The following is a 23,103-nucleotide window of genomic DNA, read 5'->3' on the forward strand; positions in this document are numbered from 1 at the left end:
TTGAAGTGGCAGTAGCCCTAGTGGAATGAGGCCTAATCCCAGCTGGAATCTCCTTGCCATGATGGGAATAACAAAATGCAATGCAACACCCAATCCACCTAGAAATAGTTTGTTTTGACACAGGCCTGCCCTGTGAACTCAAAGCAAAAGAAACAAACAACTGCTGAGACTGCCTAAAATCCTTAGTCCTGCTCAAATAATAACGCAATTGCCTGTGTACATCTAAAGTGTGCAAAATCTGTTCCCCTTTATTTTGAGGATCTGCATAAAAAGTAGGCAAATGAATAGTTTGGTTTAAAGCCACACTAGAAACCACCTTAGGCATAAAGAAAGAATTAGTAATGAGATACCCTATCCTTATGAAAATCAAAAAGGCTCCACTGCCATAAGGGCCTGCAACTCAGAAACCCTTCTTGCAGAAGTAATGGCCAACAAAAAAGCAGTCTTCCATGACAAGTATTTCAATTCAGCAGTAGCCGCAGGCTCAAAAGGTTGTAGAGTAAGTTTCTCCAACACAAAATTGAGATCCCAAGCAGGAGTAGGAGCTCTGAGGTCTTATATTCTTTGCCCCTCTAAGAAATTGCTTGAACAAAGGATGCGAAAACAATGGTGGGTCACAATCATAGTGAGCTGAAAGTGCTGCAGCGTGAATCTTAATGGAAGAGAAAGACAAACCTTTGTCCAATAACTCAGTAAGATATTGAAGAGCCACACTCAAATTAGGCTCAGAAATCTCAAAATTGTTTGCTGCACTCCAAAATAAAAATCTCTTCCATTTTTCTGCGTACACTTTCCTTGTACTAGGTCTTCTGGCTTCCATAATCACATTTAAAACTTGTTGAGGAAGTTGAGACCTGCTGTCCTTCAAAACAGAATATGCCAGGCTGTTAGATGAAGAGAGTGAAGCTTGACATTGAGCAGGTGACCGTCCCTCTGAGACAACAGGTGTGGAATCAAGGGTAAAGGCCATGGAGGCTTCTTTACCAGACTCCTCAGTAATGGGTACCAGTGCTGCCGAGGCCAATCTGGAGCTATTAAAATCATCCTTGGCTTGTCTTGTCTGACCTTTAGAAGCACCTTTGGAAGAAGAGGCAGAGGTGGAATGCATACACATGAAGATTTTTCCAACTGAAAGAAAGAGCATCCACTTTCCAAGCTGTGTGATGAAATCTCTTTGTGCAAAACTTTGGCAGCTGGTGGTTTAGTGGAGAAGCGAACAGATCTATGTCTGGAGTTCCCCATGACACTGTCAATTTTGAAATACATGAAGATCCAGTTTCCACTGTGGGGATCCATGATTTGTCTGCTTAACACATCTGCTAAGGAGTTCTGTGCTCCCGCAGAAACCTTGCCTGAAGAGTTAGTTGCAAGCTGAGCGCATCTCCCATAAAATCATTGCTTGCCTGCACAATGGGTAAGAATGTGTTCCCCTTGTTTGTTGATGTACCACATGACAGTTGTGTTGTCTGTTAGAATCAACACCTGCCCTGGAAGAAGTAATTCCTTGAAAGCCATTAATGCAAACTGGACTGCTAACATCTCTTTCATGTTGATATGTAGATGCTGTAGTCTGGCAGGCCACTTGTCTTGTATCCACTTTCCATTTAGATGAGCTCCCCAAGCTATGTCTGAGGCATCTGTCGTTAGAATCTGACTCGCCTCTGGCCGGGTCACAGAGAGTCCCTTGTTTAGGTGACATTCCTGAGCCCACCACAAAAATTCCTTTTGAATGCAAGGTATCATTTGAATGACAGTGTCCAAATCCTGGCAGTGCTGTGTCCATACATTTTTGAGATACCATTGCAGCTTCCTCATATGCAGTTTGGCATTGGGAAGCACCAGAATACAAGATGCCATGAACCCTAAGGCTTGAAGGACTGTCCTTGCAGTCAGCCCAGACTGAAGAGATAGGTGATGAAAGTAACTGGAAAGATTCTTTTGTTTGTCCGGGGTTAAAAAGGCCATCTGGGCTGCTGTATTCAGTCTCACACCCAGAAAGCACATGTCTTGAGAGGGTACTAGACTGGACTTTATTTCGTTCACAGAATACCCTAGGCATCTTAGCACTGCTATGACATATTCCAAATGCTGTAGAAGATCTTCCTTTTCTTGAGCCAGAATCAGGCAGTCGCCCAAGTAAGGATAGATTTGAATTCCTTTTAGCCTGAAGTAAGCTATCACTGAGCCAGAACCTTTGTGAATACTCTGGGCGCAGATAAGCCAAAGGGCAATGCAGAGAACTGATAATGAGAATTTCCAGCTCGAAAACAGATACTTCCTGCAATTTAGTCTTATAGGCACATGAAGGTAAGCTTCCTTGAGATCTAAAGTTACCATCCAGTGATCTTTGCCCAGCAGAGGTAAAAGCTGTTGTAACGTCAACATTTTGAACTTGGGAATGTCCAGATAAGTGTTGAGGATAGATAAATCCAAAATTGGTCTCCACGTTGGTACTACGAACAGGCGAGAATAAAATCCTAGCCCCCTTTCTCGCACAGGAACCGCCTGAATGGCCCCTATTTGGAGCAACAGAGAAATTTGCTTGTGAGCCTCTGTTCTTTGTAGAGGAGGAATGTCTGGCATGCCTTTGAAAGGAGGCAAGGTATGGAAATAAAACCTGTAACCGTGGTGAATGATATCCAGAACCCATCTGTCTTGGGTAATTAAATCCCAATTTTCTTTGAAAAGAGCCAGCCTTCCTCCCAAAGGTGCCGCCAGGGGTGAATGAACTGGCAGCTGTAAAGGCAAGTCATTGGGTCTGCTTACGAAAGGACTGACCCCTGCCCTCACTAGAAGTCTGAGCAGGGGAACTCCTGTCCTAGGCCTAAAAGAACCCTGAGCTCTGCCCCTACCACGTCTAGACCTACCGCTAGACTGGGAATCATAAGCAGAATCAGTCCATCTCTTAGTAGTCTAATTACTACTAAACTTGGAGGCTGCACCTGCAAAAATCCTTAACAGTTTGCATAGACTTAGCCTTGTCCTCCATTTTCTTTAAAACTGCTTCCACAGGCGAACCAAACAACACATCAGACTGTAAAGGAGCATCCAAAATCCTTGTTTTAACATGCTCAGCTAAATTCTGATCTCTCAACCAGGCGGAAGAACAGAACCAGTGGCAGCCACCCTCGAGGAGGCCTGCACAGCATCAAAACCACACTGCAAGGAATGTTTACCCACTTGCTCAGACACATGAACTAAATCCTGCAACTCTTTACACTCAATACCTTCCGCCAGAGCATCCACCTTAGATTTCAATTGTGAAAGGAGATAATTCTGATATTTTAACATGTGAAACTGACAATTTAACGCCTCATGGCTAAAGTGGAAGAAGTATACACTTTCTTTCCCCATCTATCCAAAGCCCTTGCCTCTTTATCAGGAGGGACAGGATTTTTAACAACTGAGGCCTTCACACCCTTAGGCCCCTGAGAGACAGCGGTCTGCCCTAGGACTCTTAAAAAGATACTTATGAGCTTCAGGCACCCTATAATACCTATCCGGTTTAACTGGGGCAGGAGGCAAAGAATCAGGATTCAGGGAAGCCTCTGCAAAAACATCTTCCACCACATTCAGAACAGGAGGTATAGCTAAAGGCCTATGCTGGGGTAAAAACAAAAATTCCCTAAGCCTCTTTCTGGAATCAGAGAAATCTTGACCTTCCCATTTAAAATGCTCCCTCATGGAATGCAGAGTCTCTGAAAATGAAAAATCCTCTGCCATTTTAAGCATATGTTTCTTAGGCAAAGATCCTGAAGCACTAGGAGAAACCCCCACTGAAGCTAAACTTGGCCTGCCTCTCAAAGAGGTCTTGGAAACAGAAGGGGAGGCTCTAACCACCTTAGGAAGAGAGGGAAGAACAGCCACCTGAGAAGCCCCCTCAGCCTGGCCTACTTCCAGAGAGGATACATCCTGTAACAGTAAAGTCTCTCCCTGAGACTCCAAAGAAACACCTGGCAGAACCTCCGGCTTCCAAAGAACCGACGCCTGGGACTGTCGGTTCTTGGCTTTGCTGCTTTGTCCGAGCATCCGACGGCATTTTATAATTACAACGCCCCAAACACTAACCTGGCACAGTCTAACCTTCTCTTAATAGTGCGTTTGTTAAATCTAGCACAAGAGCGGCATCCAACAACGCAGGCCCTAAACAAGGTATACACAAAGTATGGTAATCCCTATGAGGTATCTGTTTCCCACAAGAAATACAGTTATTTACTTTTTCTGACATCCGTTAAATACTGAGGCAAGAAAAACCAAAATAATCCCCATAGCCAACTTTGATTCGGTCTGAAACTCTGACTTCAGAAACTTTCAGAACGCCAACCTGCACCCTGACCGACGTCAGCCATATACTTTGGTATTCGGGCCGACTGGACAGCGGACTACCCAATAGTTAGGACTGCAGCAATGTGGAATGAAGAACATCTCTCTTTCCATATGACAGACTATGTACAGTCTCTCTACACAGCTCTTGTAGACAACAAAACTCAGTAATCACTTTGGCTATCCCATTCTTACATCAAGAAAAATGTCAGTGATTAACAAACAAATTAGTACACTCAGAAAACAAATGAAATGAGAAAACACACACACACACACACACACACACACACACACACAGTGTTGTTAACACATATGCAGCTATTTACCACAGAGGATTGGGCCACTTTTTTCCTATTTTAATGCTTTTACAGAACAAAATCATGTTTATTACAGTCCTTTGCAAAAACTGTTTACAAATAAACAAATTAGTACACTCAGAAAACAAATAAAATGAGAAAACATACACACACACACACACACACATACATACACAAATAATAATCATCATCACCATAAAGAATGTCATAAATGAAGATCCCTAACATGCCTGTTCCCCAACCATAAAGCCCCACTTGCTCCTTATACCTGCATTCCACTTCCCCTCCCATTCTAGATCATTCCCTAAACCTAAACTGCCTTGCACATCATGCTCTCTGTGGTTCAGTAAACCTAAAATTCCCATCCCCCCTAACCATAGCATTCTCATCACTTCTTAAACCTAACATCCCCTTCCCACTCTGGTCTATGATCTGTCTTTAAACTTGGAATCCCTATCCCCAACCACAAAATACTCATTGTTTTGTAAAACATAAAATCCATGTCCCATCCGTACCCCTAACATTTCCATTGCTCCCTAAACCTAAAATCCATGTCCTACTCCATAACATTGTAGCCTCTACTCCACTCCTTTTTCCCCAACCTAAAACACCTTCCCATCTCCCTTAAATCCACTTATGTGGTCCACGCCAAACACTTGCTTGCATCCGATTCCTAGGAAGAGAGCAGATGGTGCAGCATCTGTGTTGAACTCACATTCAAGTCTGAGCTTGAGCAGATGATCAGATGGGTTTACAGCCATTGGAGTCCCTGTCTGCATGTTTCTGACATGTTCAATGAAACACTTCATATGCTATGAACAAAGTGAGTAGCAATTGGCCACAATAAAGAATGCCACTATCACGAACTACAGTAACATCATATACGGTTTTAATCTTATTATGAATTACTACTAATATTATGAAATGTTTGGCAATAGGAATGTGACAATAGGCATGTCTTAGATTCAGCTTTACCATGAAAGGTAGTAGAGGGAATAGTGGTATAAGATAGTGAAAGATAACATATTGAACTTCAAAGTGTAAACAAAAGGGTTTAGACCAGAAATATCTAGCACTGGTTCAAGGATCCTTTTGGTTTGAAAACTGGAGTGAATTTACGATTCCCCATCCATTAATCCAAACTCTGTTTGAAAAGGGTCATGGAAGGGCTCTGTTTTACATGAATAGGAAGCCTGATTCAGAGAAGGGGTATTCTCTGAGACACATATCTGTCTCTCCCACATATTTTGCTCATTTCGCAGATCAGGCTTAGATCCCTAGATTGGGTGACCCTTGTGCAATTTGTTTTGTGAATGTGTAACAGTTCCATCAGGGATGGATTTGTGGACACCTTCTGTTTTAGGCATAGATCACCCCTTAACAATGGGCACTACAATAGAATAGAGTAATAGATATCCACATTAAGGAGAAACCAGTGGAACAGGAAGCAATTGGTTAGGTGCCATATGAAGATAATTTGGAGCCTTCCACAGCAAACCAGTATAAATGTTCACCTGAAGCTAGACAGCAGGGGAAGGAACAGGAAACTCTGATGCAGCCAGTGTTGAGGAGAGATGGGCCAGTGAGTTCCCATATGATAGATCAATGGACAGCACAGGATGATATTCATGAGAATGTGTCACAGGAAGATGGTATACGACCTTCTATAGAATGCCCGCAGGAACTGGAAAGCAAGGGATGTGCCTTTAGTTTAGAAGAAAATGAGGTAAGAGAATAATTGCTTGATTTAATAGACATAGACAGATATATCAAGATCAATAAAAGAAATAGACAGCAAAAGGTTAATAAAACCCAAAAAGTCAGAAGTCGGATGAAACAAATGAACACAGTAATTAGGACTGTTCATAGAGATCCATGCAATGCAACAGAAGTAAACAGGATATATTACCGTGCAGCTAAATTAATAACTGATAAAAGTTCTACCACAAGAACACAGGGTAGTGAGGGACAGGAAGGACTATGAAAATAAAATTGACAAAGATTCCAAAGACAACCACAAGGCATTCTATAACTATGTCAAGAATCTAAATGGTAATGCTCAGATCTGCTCTGAGCTACAACAGAATGGCATTAAATATACTGATCCCAACGATAATGCCAATATCCTGGCAGATCGATTCAGTGCAAAATTCAGTCCCCTCTACACCCCCCTAAAGGGCCTATCTCAATACAGAAAGATTGCCAAATTCCGATAATAACTGCCACACAGGTAATAAATGCACTCTCCAAAGCTAAGAATACAGCAACCATGGGACCAGACGACATCCCAGGCTGTGTACTACATGAACTACAAAATTAATTGGCACCTCACCTAAGTGTCATGTTTAATCATAGCCTCACCTCACACTTCGTGCCCACTGAGTGGCACACAGCTACAGTTATCCCACTCTGCAAGGGGGTATCCACATTGGATCCAGGGAACTACTGCCCCATTAACCCGACGAGCCTGGTCTGCAAGACCATGGAATGTATCATCATGGAACTCATAAACAAAGACATTGGAGATCTCTAAACTTTGGACCCCACACAGTTTGGGTTTGTAAAAGGCAGATCATGTCTCCTAAACCTGACAGACTTCTTTGAAGTAGTCACCAAAGCCATAGATGAGGGTAAAGTCGTTCACACAGCCTATCTAGATCTCGCCAAGGCATTTGACACCATCCCCCACTCTGGAATTATAGATAAACTCACTAAACTAGGTATAAATCCCTATGTCACAAGATGGGTTGCCAACTGGCTTACTGACAGAACTCACACTGTGAAAGTAGCAGACTCCAAATCAGATTTCAGACCAGTGACAAGTGGAGTACCACAGAGTTCAGTCCTGGGTCCTCTCCTGTTTGGTATCTACTTCTCTGAAGTACAGGCTAACACAGAAGGTCTTTGGCTAACTAAATTCAAAGATGACTGCAAGCTAAGAACCATAATCGAAACTCCTAACAATGTGGACATCCTACAAAAGGGCCTCACTGAGACAGATGCCTGGTGTCAAAACCATGGTCTCAAGCTCAATGCCAAAAAGTGCTTTGTCATCCCCTTTGGTAAAAACTCTGTACCCATGAACTACCACATAGGTGGTAGTCTACTTAACACCGAAAGTGTGATAAGAGACCTTGGGACACAGGTGGACAGTAGTCTCTCCTTTGAGAATCACATCACTGCAGTGGTCAGGAAATCCTTCTATGCGGCACTCCTCATCACAAAAGGTTTATCATCCAGAAAAAAAAAAGGTCATTGTTCCCCTCTACTCATCACTCATTAGACCCATTATAGAGTACAACGCCCCTTTTGGTATGTACCTCACAAGACATCTACAACAACTGGAAAGGCCGCAAAAATACCACACAAACAGGATTACTGGCCTCAAACAGATGCCTTACGCAGACCATCTAAAAAAACTCCAGCTTTACTCCGTCGCATATCGCCTACTTAGAAGCAGTCTCTGCCTAACATACAAAGCTATGTCAAATCCAGAGCTGTTGGACATGCTCCACTTAAAGAAATCCCAATCCCTCCGAGCTATACGCTCTAGGGACCTAAACCTTGTCACCACAATAAACAGAACATGCTGGAGGTATAGATTCCTGTCCCAGAGACTTCCCATACTCTGGAACAGACTACCTATCTATGTCAAACAGAGCTCCTCATTAGCACTCAAGAAAAAATCTTGATGATTGGACGGGTAATAGGAAATTCACCACAGGGATCAATTCTGTGGTTCTGCTTGACAAGGACACAGGAAAATAATTTTGTTGGGTGGTGAAAGCCAGGGTACCTTTTTGGCTAGGCTTGTATAGGCCCTAGGGCCAATAGCCTAGTACCTACCTATGAACCTATGCCTCCTGAGCCACTATCAGTATTTGCTCAAAATTGTTCTCTAAGAAGGAATGAAATACTGATTAGGATAAGTGAGCCCTTGCATTATACAAAACCTCAAGACACCAAAGGCATGAGACAAAAGTTACCTAATTCCAGTTACTTAAGAGTGTTCTACACGCTCATCTCGAAAATACCTTGCAGATGAGATACTTCAGTGATTCAATTTATATGACTGCTGTCTACACAGAAGAACACAAAAAAAATTTCCCTCTGTTATCTTGTCGTGTCTCTACCACTGATCCCCTGATAAATCATGTTTACACTTCATAATGACCAGGACTGAACAAGAGTGGCACCCAATCTCTTTTCAACGATTACCCGCATGGTGCCCTGCTAAGGACGAAGGGCTCATGTCCCTTAAATAACCAGTTGTGCTAGACACTGTGTAGAGTGGTTGAACAGGCAGAAACAAATAGTGGAACATAAATAAGACAAAGACATATCCAGGGTCAGCCATGTCATTCACTCAGTCCTGCCCTTCCAAGTGCCTGCTGGAAAACAAAACAACTTTAACAAGTACAGTAAAGGCAATAAGCAAGTACAGAATTTATTACACAAATCTGAGTGTGTCTATTTCCATGTATTTCTTGGTTTAATCCATGGCTGTATTTTCTGTTTAACTGCATTTTTACTTTAGTGCAACCATAATATCCTGTGTGTATAAATGAACTCAGACACAATTTCTTCCTTATAAATAGTCGTTAATGAAATCAGTCATGCAAAACAGATTGTCAGTCAACCTCTATAGTTGAACTTCCATATTCAGATATCCCCGCTATTAAAATATTTACAGTAGCTGTATAACCTGTATGTAGTACTCTGTTACTCCTTCTGGTCATTTCTTACCAAATACTTCCAGGAGGGATGGTGACTTTGCAATGGGATCAGTCAGGGAATTTAATGGTGCACCATCTTGAAGCCAGATTACCATCACAGGTTCTGGAGGGCCTTCTGCCAAGCAGCTCAGGTTAAAACTGCTTTCTGGAGTGACACTCATGTCTTCTGGTTCCATGGAAAAATGAGGAAGCCCTAAAAAATGGAAGATACGGTTTCAATAATAAAAAAAAAAAAAAATCAGAACACATTCATACATAAATTAGACCAAAAGACAGACTATGTTAGTATTGAGTTACTTACTTCAAGCAGAAATCAAAAATGAGCTCAGCCACCTCTTTGCCATAACTGATTCTAAATAATTATAACTCACATTTTGCATTATTCAAAATCTCTCTCTGCTATACTTAATAACCAGCATTAAAAGCATTGGCTATTAACTTCTACAGGTCAGTACTTTTGTTACGTATTAATGTTGTGGAACAATCCTCTGATTCATAAACTATAAGTGCTACTATGGAGTCTTACAATACTAATAAGCCCTTCACTAATGCTTGTTTTACAGATGTCTCAGTGTTTGAGAATATTGTGACTGTATTCTATATTCAGTACCCCTTTTTATACTTCCCAAGAGTGATTACTCTGCTATACTCTTCTCTTCTCTTTATTTAATGCTTACAGAAGCATTTGTCACATGTTTAGACCTATCTCGCTGCACATTTATTTATGTACTTATTTTGTCATTGTTTACCAGGAAAGTCTAACTGGGTAATACCCATTTTTAGTTGAGGCCCATTTGCTCACATTGCATTATACTAAGTTCCAGTCAGAGTAGTTATATTTCTATTTACATTTATACACAAACAATAGTTACATTTATACACATACATTCTAAGATTTTACACATACATCTAATATTTTACAGAGGTGGAAGTTACTGAAGACAAAGCACACGTGCAACTTACTGGATTGTACAGGCAGCAGTTATGTATAAAAATTGTTTTGTCATTTCAGTTAGAGATTGAGAATATTATGTTTAGAGAGAGCATCTGGAGAATATCATACAGTGAACATGAAGTTTTACTACAGTGATGAGTATGTACAGGACCAGGATTGGTTACGATGTTGTTTAAGCAGTGGTACTAGAGTATGTAGGAGAGATTTGTTTGCATGGGGATACTATTCCAGAGTTTAACACTGTATTGGGAGTAGATTGAGCCTCCTGCAACATTATTTGACTTATTTGTAAGTAATAAGAATTTGTTACTAGAATGGAGGTCCCTAGCAGGACAGGTTTTGTAGTGCAGGTCATTTATTTAGATGATGACAGTTTGTATGCTGTAGTCAGTGGTACAGTTGAAGCCAGTTTAATTGCTTCAAGCTAAGACAGTGGTGGAACCTATGAGGCAGACTGGTGGCAAACTTAGCTATTTTATTGTACCAAGAGGCAAGTTTCTTACTTTGAGCACTGTTTAAGTTTGTTAGGTTAGGAGGGGCACATAGAGAGTTGGCAGTGAGAAGGTGGTGACTAGAGTTTTTCTTGCAGTATCTGTAAGGAATCCATTGATCCTATAAAGAAAGTCTAGTTTCTGGTGTGTAGATTTAATGGTGTTTAGTATATGGTGGTCATATCCGAGATTGCCATCTATTATAACAACTAGAAGTTTACTGTGAGTTACAGTTTCAATAATGGTATTATTTGCAGACTTTATGGTAAAAGATTGTTTTTGATTTTGGAAACTTTTTGTGGTGAAAAATCATTAACTTGGTTTTCTTGGGGCTGAGTAGGAGGATCGATTCTCTGAGCCCAGTTTCTACATATAAAAATATTTTAGGGTAATGTCTTGGAGCTTATTTATTTGTTGAGGCCACACATTAATGTTGAGTCGTCTGCATACTGAACTAAACTGGCATGGTGAGTGGAGGTCATTAATAAATATAAATAGTAGAAGACTCAGAATAGAGCCCTGAGGGACATCTGGAGTGACTGGTTGAAAGGATGAGTAGGTTTGTTGCCATTTAAAGACTTGTTGCTAAGAAACCACAACAAGAAGTATTGTGAAGTCCTATTGAGGAGAGTTGAATGAGCAGTTACTGCTGTGAGACAGTATCAAATGCCTTTGACAAGTCTAAGAACATGGTGGACACAAGCAGACCATCATTTCTATGTCCGTTTATTATTTTGTAACATGTAGTAGTGGTGCTGTGTTGGGGCCTAAAGTCATGTTGTGTTTCTGTCAGCAGGTTATATGAGTTTAGGTATTTCATCTGCTGTATATGGATGCATTTCTCTAATATTTTGGACAGGGGGAGAGAATCACTATCGGTGAACTCAATAGATGTGCCCCCTTTGTGCAGTGATATGATGTAGGATTTTTTCCACAGTGATGGGATGTATCTTTCTGCTATGGACCTATTAATTAGTATGGACACAGGGAAGGCTACGACTTCTGCAGCCATTTTTAGGTAGTCTGATGGTAGTTGGTCTACAGCTACAGAAGTATGTTTTAGTTTAAAGAGCAACTTCCTTAAGAGTAAGGTAGGCACTGGGCTAAAACTGAAGAGCTGAGGGTGGTTTTGATTGGACAGGGGCAGAGTGAGGGGGGGCAGATGTGTTAGTGTCTAAGAGAGAGAATACTGACCGTATAAAGTAGGAATTAAACTGGGTGAGAATAAAGTCCGTCATACATAGTCTGTTATTGGACAGGGACTAGTGGCCTTGCCAGGGCAGAGTAGCTTATCGAGTGATGACCAAAAGAGTTTTGGGTTGTTTTTATGTTTGTTTTGTAAGTTAGTATAGTATGTTTGCTTATCCTGTTTGACATGGAGTTTTGCAAGGTCTCTAAGATGTCTAAATTGCTGGAGGGCATTTTGAGTTCTACTTTCATACCAGTTTTTCCAGACTTTCTCTCTTTTCATCAAGATTCTTTTTGTTTCCTTTGTTGCCCATGGTGTAGGGTTGGACTTTACTCTTTTATTACATACTAGTGCTAGATTTAAGGTCTGTAAGAATATCTTATTAAAGTGTTCTGCAGCAGTATCTAGTGGCATTGTTCCAGGTACATTCCAGTTATATATTTTAGTGTTTCATTGAAAATATCTTTGCTGAAACTGGTTGTTTTTCACATTTGATTACAGACGATATGTTTATCTAGGTTATGGTGAGTTCTACTAGTATATGTTGGTATGTGGTCTCTTATGCTATCTGAAAGAGAGCCTACTTTTATCAGTCTGTCTGGTTTGTTTCTAAGAATCCAATCTAATGTAGAGTGTCTCCCTGCAGTTTTACTGATTCTTTTAAGTGTGGTTGTTAATTGTCTGAAGTTGTACAAGTTTATAGATTCAGTGGGTAGTGGAATTTATGAGTTACCTGTCTATATTTAAGTCTCCAAGTATTATAGTTTCATGGTTAATTTGTTGGGATATCCAGTGCAGGATGCTTTCAGCAGTATCAGCATTTCTCCCTGGTGGTATATAAATTGTTGTTAAACGTATAGTTTTCCTACTGTTGATTTTTAGGAGTGCAACATTAGCTGCGGTGGTGGTGCTGCGGTAGTGTTGTCACCTCACAGTAAAACGTTGTCCTGTTCGATTCTCAACTAAAGCGTCTTCTGTGTGGAGACATGCGTGAATGGGCGTACCTTCGTTGAAGGTTGTGCGTCAGGCCTGACAAGTCGGTACGTAAAACTCTACTGCCAATCATTAGCGGACTGGAATTCCGCTGTGGCGATCCCTAACCGGGAAAAGCCGAAAGATACATTAGCAGTTCAACATTGTTAAATTTGAGTATTGCCTGTGGAAGCAAGGTAATGGTTAGGGAATATTTTACAGATTATTGCTACACCACCTGCACACTTGTTTTGTCTGTCATGCCTGAGCATATTGTATCTTTGGGGGGGTGATCTCATTGTCCTTTATTTCTTTTTTTAAACAGGTTTCAGTAGCTATGATTACATCAGGAATGTATGTGGCAAGATAAGCATGTATGTCATGGGTTTTATTGCACATACGTCTTAGGTTCGTATTTAGTAAGGTGAGTTTCGCTTTTGTTTTTTTGCTGAGATGTATTAGGTGACTGGTTTATTTTGGGGTTTGAAGTGATGGTGTTATGAACAGTGGGACCAGGGATGGGCCAAATATCTCTGCTAACTTTCTGAACTGATATTTTACAGAGGGAAGTGTGTGGCCAGTTATATTTTGGTCTTGCTTTGATATTTCATGGTAAATTTGGATGCTTAGTTTTAAGATATTTATAGAAAAATCAGATGTGGTTTATTTGTAGAGAAAAGACATTATGGAGAAAGATATGCTGGGTAGATGTTGATATTCTTTGTGAGGACTAGTTAAAGTCCTAAGTATTTGAAGGAGGTGGATTTGATAATTGGTGATAAAGGCTAGTAGAGTGAGGAGAAATAGTAAATTAATCTGACTTAGGGCCATCTTATTTAACTTGGATTTTATCTTTGTTGTAAATTAGGATAAAAACAAATGTTAGGAGGGTAGTGGGTTGGTTGTAGAGAAGCCATTTGATAGTTATAGGAGACAAGGATTAGGATAATTTCTGAGAGTCTTGAGTGGTAAACTAGAGTGGTTGCTACTATTGGGAGTAATTGTAGATTGTTTTCCTACTGGAGGGAACTGGTGGTATTGGTTAGAGGAATATGTGGGTGATGCTATGGAAGTATAAAAGTAGAGTAAGAGGGGGGTAGTGTAGTACCGGGAGTGGAGTGAGCCTGAGCATTAGCGAGGCCAAACAAAGCGGATTCAAAACTTGTCTAGGGACAGAGAAAACAACCAATGACCTAATTTAAACAGCCACAAATCTGCTGAAAGATAAGTAAAAGGAACAATGCAGTTTAAAAGACCTCTGTGCTAGTAGATAAATGTCTTGGGTTTGTTGCTCTAGGACATAGTTTAAGTAGGAGAGTTGGCCCAATATCACCTTGACCTGATTAATGGTGATAACAGTAAAAAATTACACTTGACTGACTCAACAGCTGTGTAATATAAGGAGGTTTCTATGGACTTTGAAATGCAAAGTCGAAAAGCCTACATCAACCCCCGCAGACCACCAAAACAATGAGAAAAAGCAAGGCAGGATGCAGTAGTTCAACTCTAGAAAAATACTGGCCAAGAACTCAGTGATTACACAAGAAGAAAATCTTAAGGAAGGGAGACAGTGGACTGATAAAAACAATGAACTGAGCACAGTTTAAGAAGAAAGTACCAAGAGGACTGTTGTGGTCTAAGAAAATGGAGCTATTACTGTGGACAAAGTTCTTTGTTTTAGGCTGCCATAATATTTATAATTTTACAAATATAGCCCACATGCTAGAGTTCAAACTGCAGACTTCACTGTTACATATATATCTATTTGCTTGCAGGGAGATTTCTACAGAAAAATAAAAACACTCTAAAGACACAGTTGACTGCACTGAGTCAATGTTGTCTGCACAAATACTAGCTCAGAGCTGAAAGTGGTTTAGTAACCGTCTCAGGCAAGAAGACATAAGAAAGGAAGGGGCAAGATCAGGGGTGACGTCCCTGAAGGCATGCAGTTCCAGTAAAGACAGGAGGCTATAAATAACGGGAGTAAGAAGTCTAAAAGAAGTGAAGAAAATATAACAGAAAGAAATACCGTGAGCAGTATGAGGAAATGTTAGTGTTTGTTAGGAAGTAGAGAGTAAAAGATAACCAGCAGGATGTTAGTAGAGTAGGGTTTACAGACTAGAAGGCTATTGCTTACAAGCTAGGACACACAAGCACTTGTCTTCAGACTAGTCACAATGCAGGCTCATGTACACACAGAAGACTGGGTGCCCCTAACATTTACTCAAAGCACAAGAGCAGAGGTGGTACCCAGTTTGTTGTAATTAAATGGTGGTTGAATTGCATGGATATTCAGTAGATTTTTACTTATAATTTATTTTTAATATATTCATATACAGTAACATAGTGTGTGTGCATCAGTTACAGAAGTAAGTTTCAGGAAGAAATCCATTAGGGTAGTGTTTGTATTGTTCATCAAGTAACATGTTATAAAAAGATTCCCTTTCCCATAATTGAACTTTATTATAGTTATTTATACAGTCTTGATAAACACTTCATCTTATGTACAGTTCCTGTCACCTTAAGTACTAGAAAATGTATAACACAGTAGGTGTACCTCTGTAGAGTTAACATATCACATAATGAAAGTGGCCCTCCTTTTACTTTCTTACTGTGCTCATCCGAAAACAGAATGTAACAGCAAGAGATCCACACCCCTGCTTACACAATCACAGGTGCGCAAATTACCATTTTAAATAAGAATGACAAAGATAGGGTGAAAATGCTTTGGCATTTATAATGTAAAGAAAACAAAAAATAAAGTACTCATAAGCATGAATGGAGTAAAAAGGTAACTTTAGATTTCAAAACAAGTCTTTTGTTCCTCTTCTGAAAAGTCTGTGAAAGTCTGTGATCACTGTTTTAACGGGAATTTAGATGGAAAAGATGAATAGCAATAAAAGAGAATAAACCTTTTGGTAACAGCCATTATGAGACAGAAGATTTTCTAATTATTCTGATCACAAAATCTGTTCAGAGAATTAGGTATCAGAAAAAGGAGTGTTAGAGTTGAAGTTCTATGTATGAAACAATGAAATCTCTGTTAACCAGTATGAAAGCCTGTCGTAGCTTCGGCAACACTGGACTATCATACATATCAAGCTGCATTTGTTCCAGTAGGATGGTGAAACTTCAAATAATCACCATTTATTTAGCTGTACAGGTGTGACGTTCAATGAAAAACATCTGCCTGATTTCAGGTTTCCTTGGTGAAATGATGACTCTTCCTGTAGTTTCTCCAAATTCCATTCCACTAAGTTGTTGAAAGAAATGTACATTGTTCACTACCTTTGGAAATCTGGTGGCATTTGAATAAGACATGTATATGCTCAATATTTTTCTTTGAACGATTTCACTAAAAGTCTTCCATCACCACTGCATCTACTGGGAATAATGTTTGTTTTTACTTCCACATCAACAATGCTAGTAAGCATTGTACAGAAGTAGATTACTATAGCAATAACCCAGGCCTGGGTGTGGGTAATGCTGGATTTACCCACGGTTGGTGTGGTTTAGTCACGAAGGCGAAGCCCGAGTGGCCAAACAAAGACAACAGTGGGTAAATCCAGCATTACCCACACCCAGAAGTGGGTTATTGCTATTATACAATGACATTATTTAAAAAAAAAAAAAAAAATTACTTTTCTTAAATAATGGCATTGTATAATATCTCCTTGCTGCCCTTCCACAGCTGTCTGGTATTCTGCGGCACTTCTGATGTACTGGGCATGCATATACTTACGCAGTACATCAGAGCTGTGGGCAAAAGCAATGGAGAAAGCAAGATCTCCGTTGCTTTTTACAACCTGTCTCACTATGTTAAACGAGTTTAACATAGCGAGGCAGCTTATAAAAAAGCAACAGAGAATCTCCGTTGCTTTTTTTTAAAGCTGTTTCGCTATGTTAAACCCATTTAACATAGCGAGACAGTTTTGAAACAAGCAACGGAGAAAGCAAGATCTCCATTGCTTTTTAAAGTGTCTCGCTATGTTAAATGGGTTTAACATAGCGAGACAGCTTTAAAAAAAGCAACGGAGATGCTCTGTTGCTTTTTTAAAGTTGTCTCGCTATGTTAAACTCGTTTAACATAGCGAGACAGGTTGTAAAAATCAACTGAGATCTTGCGTTCTCCGTTGTTGTAAAAAAAAAAAAAAAAAAAGTTATACTAATGGAAAAAGTCCGGCGACCGGACCTTTTTCCATTACTATAACTCTGATTTACAACATGCATGCTGACCAATCAAGGTGCACATTTTGGAATATTAATGGGGGGTCGTTGTATAATGTCATTATAATAATATCTTCTTTCAGTTTACTCTTTCACTAGAAAACAAAGTACACAAGGAGAGCAAGCATCCTGCTTGTAAGTCTATTAGACTCCATCTAAATGTTTGATGCATATACCCAGATAAGGAGTAATGTGCCCTTCCTAACTGTATATCCTATGTTTGGAAAGGAATAACCTCACCAATTCACAGCGAGTATGTCTCAGTTTAAGAGGAATCTCTGAATTTAAAGTCAGGCTTCTATCTGTCAAGCATTCGTCCCCAAGACCTTATGTAGTTGTTTCTCCTCCTTGCCCATTTACCTCAAGAAGCTTCTTGAAGTGTTGGTGCAGGCTGCTATGGCAGAATCCTCCCATCCTGAAATGTCATCAACCTGCCAAGAAAAAGGCCAAAAGAGTCAGGTCTGATTTGGCTGCTGTCCCACCTCCCACAGAAATCTCTCATGAGGCTGGTGATAGTCCGGACGATTACCCAGAGCAGACATGCAGCAGCATATGTACGAAGTATGAGATTATAGTTCCCTTTGTGTGTGTGTGTGTGTGTGTGTGTGTGTGTGTGTGTGTGTGTGTGTGTGTGTGTGTGACATGCCAGCCACAGACAGAGTAGCAGTAATACAGTTACATGTAAGAGTAGTAGCAGCCGCAGATGACAGCATGACTTCTGACTGAATGACAGTGCGAACTCTGGCCGAAAAGATGGTCTAAATATATACTGTAATTCTGTAGTACATCTAGCTTCAAAGGCTAGGGTCAAGTGTGTGCCATTAACAGCACATGAAGTAAGGAGGGTTCTTTAGAAAAGTAATGGAAGTCTGAGGGTGGGAGGATGAGAATTGGACACCAACATGGTATAGCCAGTTTTGGTAGGTGACTACCTCCACAACTCCTTTGATATGCAGCAAAAGGGCCTGGTGACTGCAATTGCCATCTGCAAACAAAATAAGACTACCATGGAGCTTAAGTCATTTAAGTTCGTTGAAAGTTTTGTCCTCTCAATACAGGGGTTCAAGGTTTTAAATAGTGCAGGATCTGCAAAGTTTGTTACTCATAGGGACAGGCCTATTCTGCATGAAACAGTAACAAAGTGGGAGCAGGGTTGAGATAAAGATGAACTGTAGGAAAACCCAGGGGTCTGTGCAGCTTGGAAGAAAGGAGCCCTTCGAGGAAAGACAGAATGAAATCAAACTAATCAATATATATATATATATATATATATATATATATATATATATATATATATATAAACAGTAGTTAAATAGGGTGTAGCAAAACTGTACAACACAGACGATCATAAAAATAAACATTACCCCTATAATTCATTAAAGTACTACTGCACTACATTAAGGCCCACAATAAAAATGCCCTGATAATATGATGTAGTATTTTGCAATTCAAAGACATTAGCCACTATGAGGAAAGGCCTCATTATCAGCAAATTTGCATGTCTATGAATCGTAGTTAACCATAAAGTGCAGATCAGCATTTCCACTGGTAGTTAACTCTGGGAGCCACATCATGCTAGCAAAGACATCCCTCTTGTTACTCTTCTAGGCATGCAAGCACACAGTAAAACACATTACACACCCCATATCTTTCCCTGCTGTAAGAATGTATGGGCTAGGTCCCATGAATTACATCCATCTGGGAGGAGGAAGCCTGTAAACTATAGTATGACTGACTACAGGCTTAGCACAGAGGAATGCAAAGCCACAAAAGCCTCACTCCAGGGCTGCAACAGAGAAAGGAGAGTCATGAACCTGTGGCCATTACAGGCAAGCCTGCTAACAGCAGACAAATTGAGTACTGGAGTCAGCTACTCTTAGAAAGTGGACAAAACTCCAACCTCAGTCAGTGAGTGAAGCACTCAGTCACATTGAGAGACCAACCCCCAATGCTCTCAGTGAAGGGAACAGAAGTTCCTGACTCCACAGGTACTTTGGGATGAATTCCAAGCAAACCATAATTCTGAGAAAGCGTTCCCAAGAAGCAGCAGTGCCCTTCTTTTGTTTTGGTTCCTATTCATCTCTGTAAAGTGGAAGAAGAGCCTAAGCAAGACCACATCCTCAAGAGAGGTGGGAGCCCCTAAACAAGTTGGAAGAGAACTCTGGTCTTAAAGAGTCTGGACACTTGGAGGAGGCAGGGGAGGCAGGGTAATGTAGTGAAAAATAATCTCCTATGCTACACAACCAAGATGGAATTTCATGACTTCCCAATCAAAGGATTTCTATGAGAAATGACGAGGGTTGCAACCCATCTAACTGGAGACAAAGCTCTGCAAAAGCTGTACAGAACCCCAATACTCACAGCCACCTGACTGATTAGGTATAAGATACCAGCAATTTTTCTGAACACTGATCCCACTTGTGAAAAAATCAGACACTTGTAGAAGCTCCTAACACCCCTTGCTGCACCTAGGCACAACCTAGTAGGGCCTTGTGAACCAGAAAGCAGCATGGAGGAAATGCAGGACTTAATATCACTGCTACAAAGAGAAAATAAACCTGATCAGTCCCAGTGGTGGAGCTCAAGCCAAGTAGGATAGTTGTTTCCAACATCCATCTCACCAGGGGGCTGTTAGGGCTCATTTATGTCCCTGGAAAAACAAACACAAAGTTAAGTAAAAGTGATGTTCCTCTGTATGGGAAGGGATCTAACCACATTTCAAAGACAAAAGGAGAGTCTCCAATATGAGCCCAAGTGGGTACTCATCCTGGAACAAAGTATTTTAAGTATGCTCCTCCATCACTTTGTAGAAGGGCAGCTCCAAACTACAGAGCACTGGAATGAAAAGTGTAGTCAAGCTCCACCGCAGAACCAAAACTCCTTCAGAAAGGAAGTCCTCAACCAGAGGAAGGGGGTAAATTGAGCCTACCTGAAGTCCTAAAATGCACCCCTTCGCAGTGAGGGAGAATCAAAAAAGTACAGTTTTGTACCTACCATAAATGTAGATGTTCGAGTGTTCACCCTGCTGCAGTCATCACACTTGGGTTATCCTGCTGTCAGGTGGTCCCCGCAGTCGGCCCGAATTCCAAAGTCTTGGTCCGGCGTCGGTTGCTGTCGCTTCTTCCCTGACGTCAGTGCGCCAGGGGTATATAAGAGGCATCCAATGTCATTTTCTTCAGTTTTTCTTGCCCCAGATGTCAGGTGCCCCAAATAGGAAGGCAATATATATATATATATATATATATATATATATATATATATATATATATATATATATATATATATATATTTATAGATGGAGGGAGGGTAACCTGGACTGCAGCAGGGTGAATACTCGAACATCTACATTTATGTCATCACACTTGGGTTGAATCCCAAAGCTAAGGATGGGAGGTGGAGTCAAACAGGGTTAGAAGAAGCTAGTAGGCCCTGCAAAACTGCAGTGGCAAAACCAGCTCTAGTCTTAGAGTATAGAGATAAGTGATAGCATCTGGTGAAGGTGTGCACTAAACTCCAAGTAGCAGCTTCCAGAATATCCTTGGTTGGCACTCCCCTGAGAAAGACTGCTGATGAAGCTGTAGCCCTGGTGGAATGTGACCTAATGTTAACAGGTACTGGTTTCCCATGATGTGTGTAGCAGAAACGTATGCAATGCCCTATCCATTTTGAAATGGTCTGTTTTGAGTTAGCTTTTCCTTGTGATCCTGTAGCATAGGCTACAAAAAGCTGGTCAGTTTTTCTGAAAGCCTTAGTTTTATCCAAGTAGTAACATAATTGCCTGTGTATGTCCAAAGGTGCAAGAGTCTTTCTCCTTTGTTCTGGGGATTTGGGAAGAAGGTGGGCAAGTGAATGGTTTGGTTTAAGGCCACACTGGATACCACCTTTGGTATAAAGGAAGGGTTAGATCATAGAGAGACTCTGTCTTGATGAAAAATGATGAAAGGTGCCTCAGCCATTAGTGCCTGTAGCTCTGAGACTCTTCTAGCTGAGGTTATTGCTAGTAGTAGGGCAGTTTTCCATGAAAGAAATTTTAAATCAGCTGAAAAAGCTGGTTCAAAGGGCGGCAGTGTAAGCTTTTCCAGAACAAAGTTGAGATCCCAAGTAGATGTTGGAGCTCTCCTTGGCGGACTTAAGTTCTTAGCTCCCCTGAGGAACCGTCTTAGGAGTGGGTATGAAAATAAAGGAGGATCCGTGCTGTAATGAGTTGAAATTGCTGAGGCGTGGATCTTAATAGATGAAAAGGAAAGTCCTTTGTATAACATCTTAGTTAAATATTGTAGAATCTGAGGGATGTTTGGATCAAGGGGGTTTAGGCCTTTAGCTTGGCTCCAGGCGCAAAATCTTTTCCATTTGTCTGCATAGGTTTTCCTGGTGCTGGGCCTCCTGGCCTCCAGAATGACATCCATAACAGCTTTGGATAAAGGTGTTGGCTGGCTGTTTAGGTAATTTGCCATGCAGCCGGGTTTAAAGTCTTGAGCTGGCTGTGTAGAATCTGATGGTCTCACTGGGTGAGCAGGTGAGGAATTTGTGGCAAAATCCATGGTGGGCCGTGGGCCGTGTTCCTTAAAATTGGGTACCAATGCTGGCGTGGCCAGTCTGGTGCAACAAGTATCATTTGTGGCCTCTCTAATCTGACTTTCAGCAGGACCTTTGCTAGAAGAGGCAGTGGAGGGAAGGCATACACTGTTAATATTTTCCAACTGAATGAGAGGGCGTCCACTTTCCAAGCTAGTGGATGGAAGGTCCTTGTGCAAAATTCTTGAAGTTGGTGGTTGTGGGGGCTGGCAAACAGATCTATGTCTGGGCGTCCCCATTTTTGAACTATCATTGCAAATACTTGTGGATCTAGTTTCCATTTGTGTGGATCCATGATGATTCTGCTTAGGTCGTCTGCCAATGAGTTTTTCTTTCCTGGCAGGAATTGTGCTTGTAATTGAACCTGGTAAGACAGTGCAGTGCTCCACAAGGTCATTGCTTGCCTGCATAGAGGGTAGGAATGTGTGCCCCCTTGCTTGTTTATGTACCACATAACTGTGGTATTGTCCATCTTTATTAGTAGTTGTTCTGGGTGTAGAAGGTCCTTGAAAGCTGTTAGGGCATTCTGCACTGCTAGCATTTATTTTTGATTGATATGCAGGTGTCTCTGATCTGTAGTCCATTTACCCTGAATGCACTGCCCTGCCATGTGTGCTCCCCAGGCATAGTCCGATGCATCTGTTGTCATAGTTTGCCTGGCTGTGGGTAAGGTGAAAGGCTGACCCTTGTTGAAGTGACATACCTGTGCCCACCATAGAAACTCCTGTTTAAGGCAGGGAATGAGTGGTATCATTGTTTCCAAGCTGTGGCTGTGCTGAGTCCATACACTTTTCAGGTACCATTGTAATTTCTTCATATGCAGTTTTGCAGATGGTATTAGTAGTATGCAAGATGCTATGAATCCCAAGGCCTGCAGAATTTTTCTTGCAGGGAGTTGGGTCTTTGTTGCCATTATTTTGAAATATTGAATCAACTGTCGCTGCTTGTCTGGCGTGAGATAAGCCATCTGGGTTGTTGTATTCAAGCTGGCACCCAGGAATATTATGTTTTGTGAGGGTACTAGTTTTGATTTATTTTCATTTACTGTGTACCCTAGGCAACTTAGAAGGTGTTTGACAAATGCCAGATGCTTTAAAAGAATATCCTTGCTTTCGGCTTGAATAAGGCAGTCGTCCAGGTATGGGTACATTTGAATTCCTCTTTGTCTGCAGTATGCAATTACTGGTGCCAGGCATTTTGTGAAGACCCTGGGCGCAGTAGATAAGCCAAAGGGCAGTGCAGAGAATTGATAATGCGTTGAACCTGCAATGAAGCGGAGGTATCTTCTGCAATTTTGTCTGATAGGGACATGCAGGTA

The 23,103-nt window shown here is 41.0% G+C and overlaps 1 protein-coding gene across 1 annotated transcript in view; it reads right to left on the reverse strand.

Annotated features, from left to right (window-relative positions):
* The window catches only part of AXL (AXL receptor tyrosine kinase), a 1,440,461-nt gene that overhangs the window by 976,474 nt on the left and 440,884 nt on the right, over window positions 1-23,103 (reverse strand). The window contains exon 4 of the mRNA XM_044083580.1: window positions 9,387-9,569. Coding sequence (XP_043939515.1) covers window positions 9,387-9,569 — 183 coding nt within the window. The remainder of the gene's footprint in view (window positions 1-9,386; window positions 9,570-23,103) is intronic.

This window comes from Protopterus annectens, chromosome 1.part0, assembly GCF_019279795.1.
Source record: "Protopterus annectens isolate FY-2018-M chromosome 1.part0, PAN1.0, whole genome shotgun sequence".
Taxonomy (NCBI): domain Eukaryota; kingdom Metazoa; phylum Chordata; order Ceratodontiformes; family Protopteridae; genus Protopterus; species Protopterus annectens.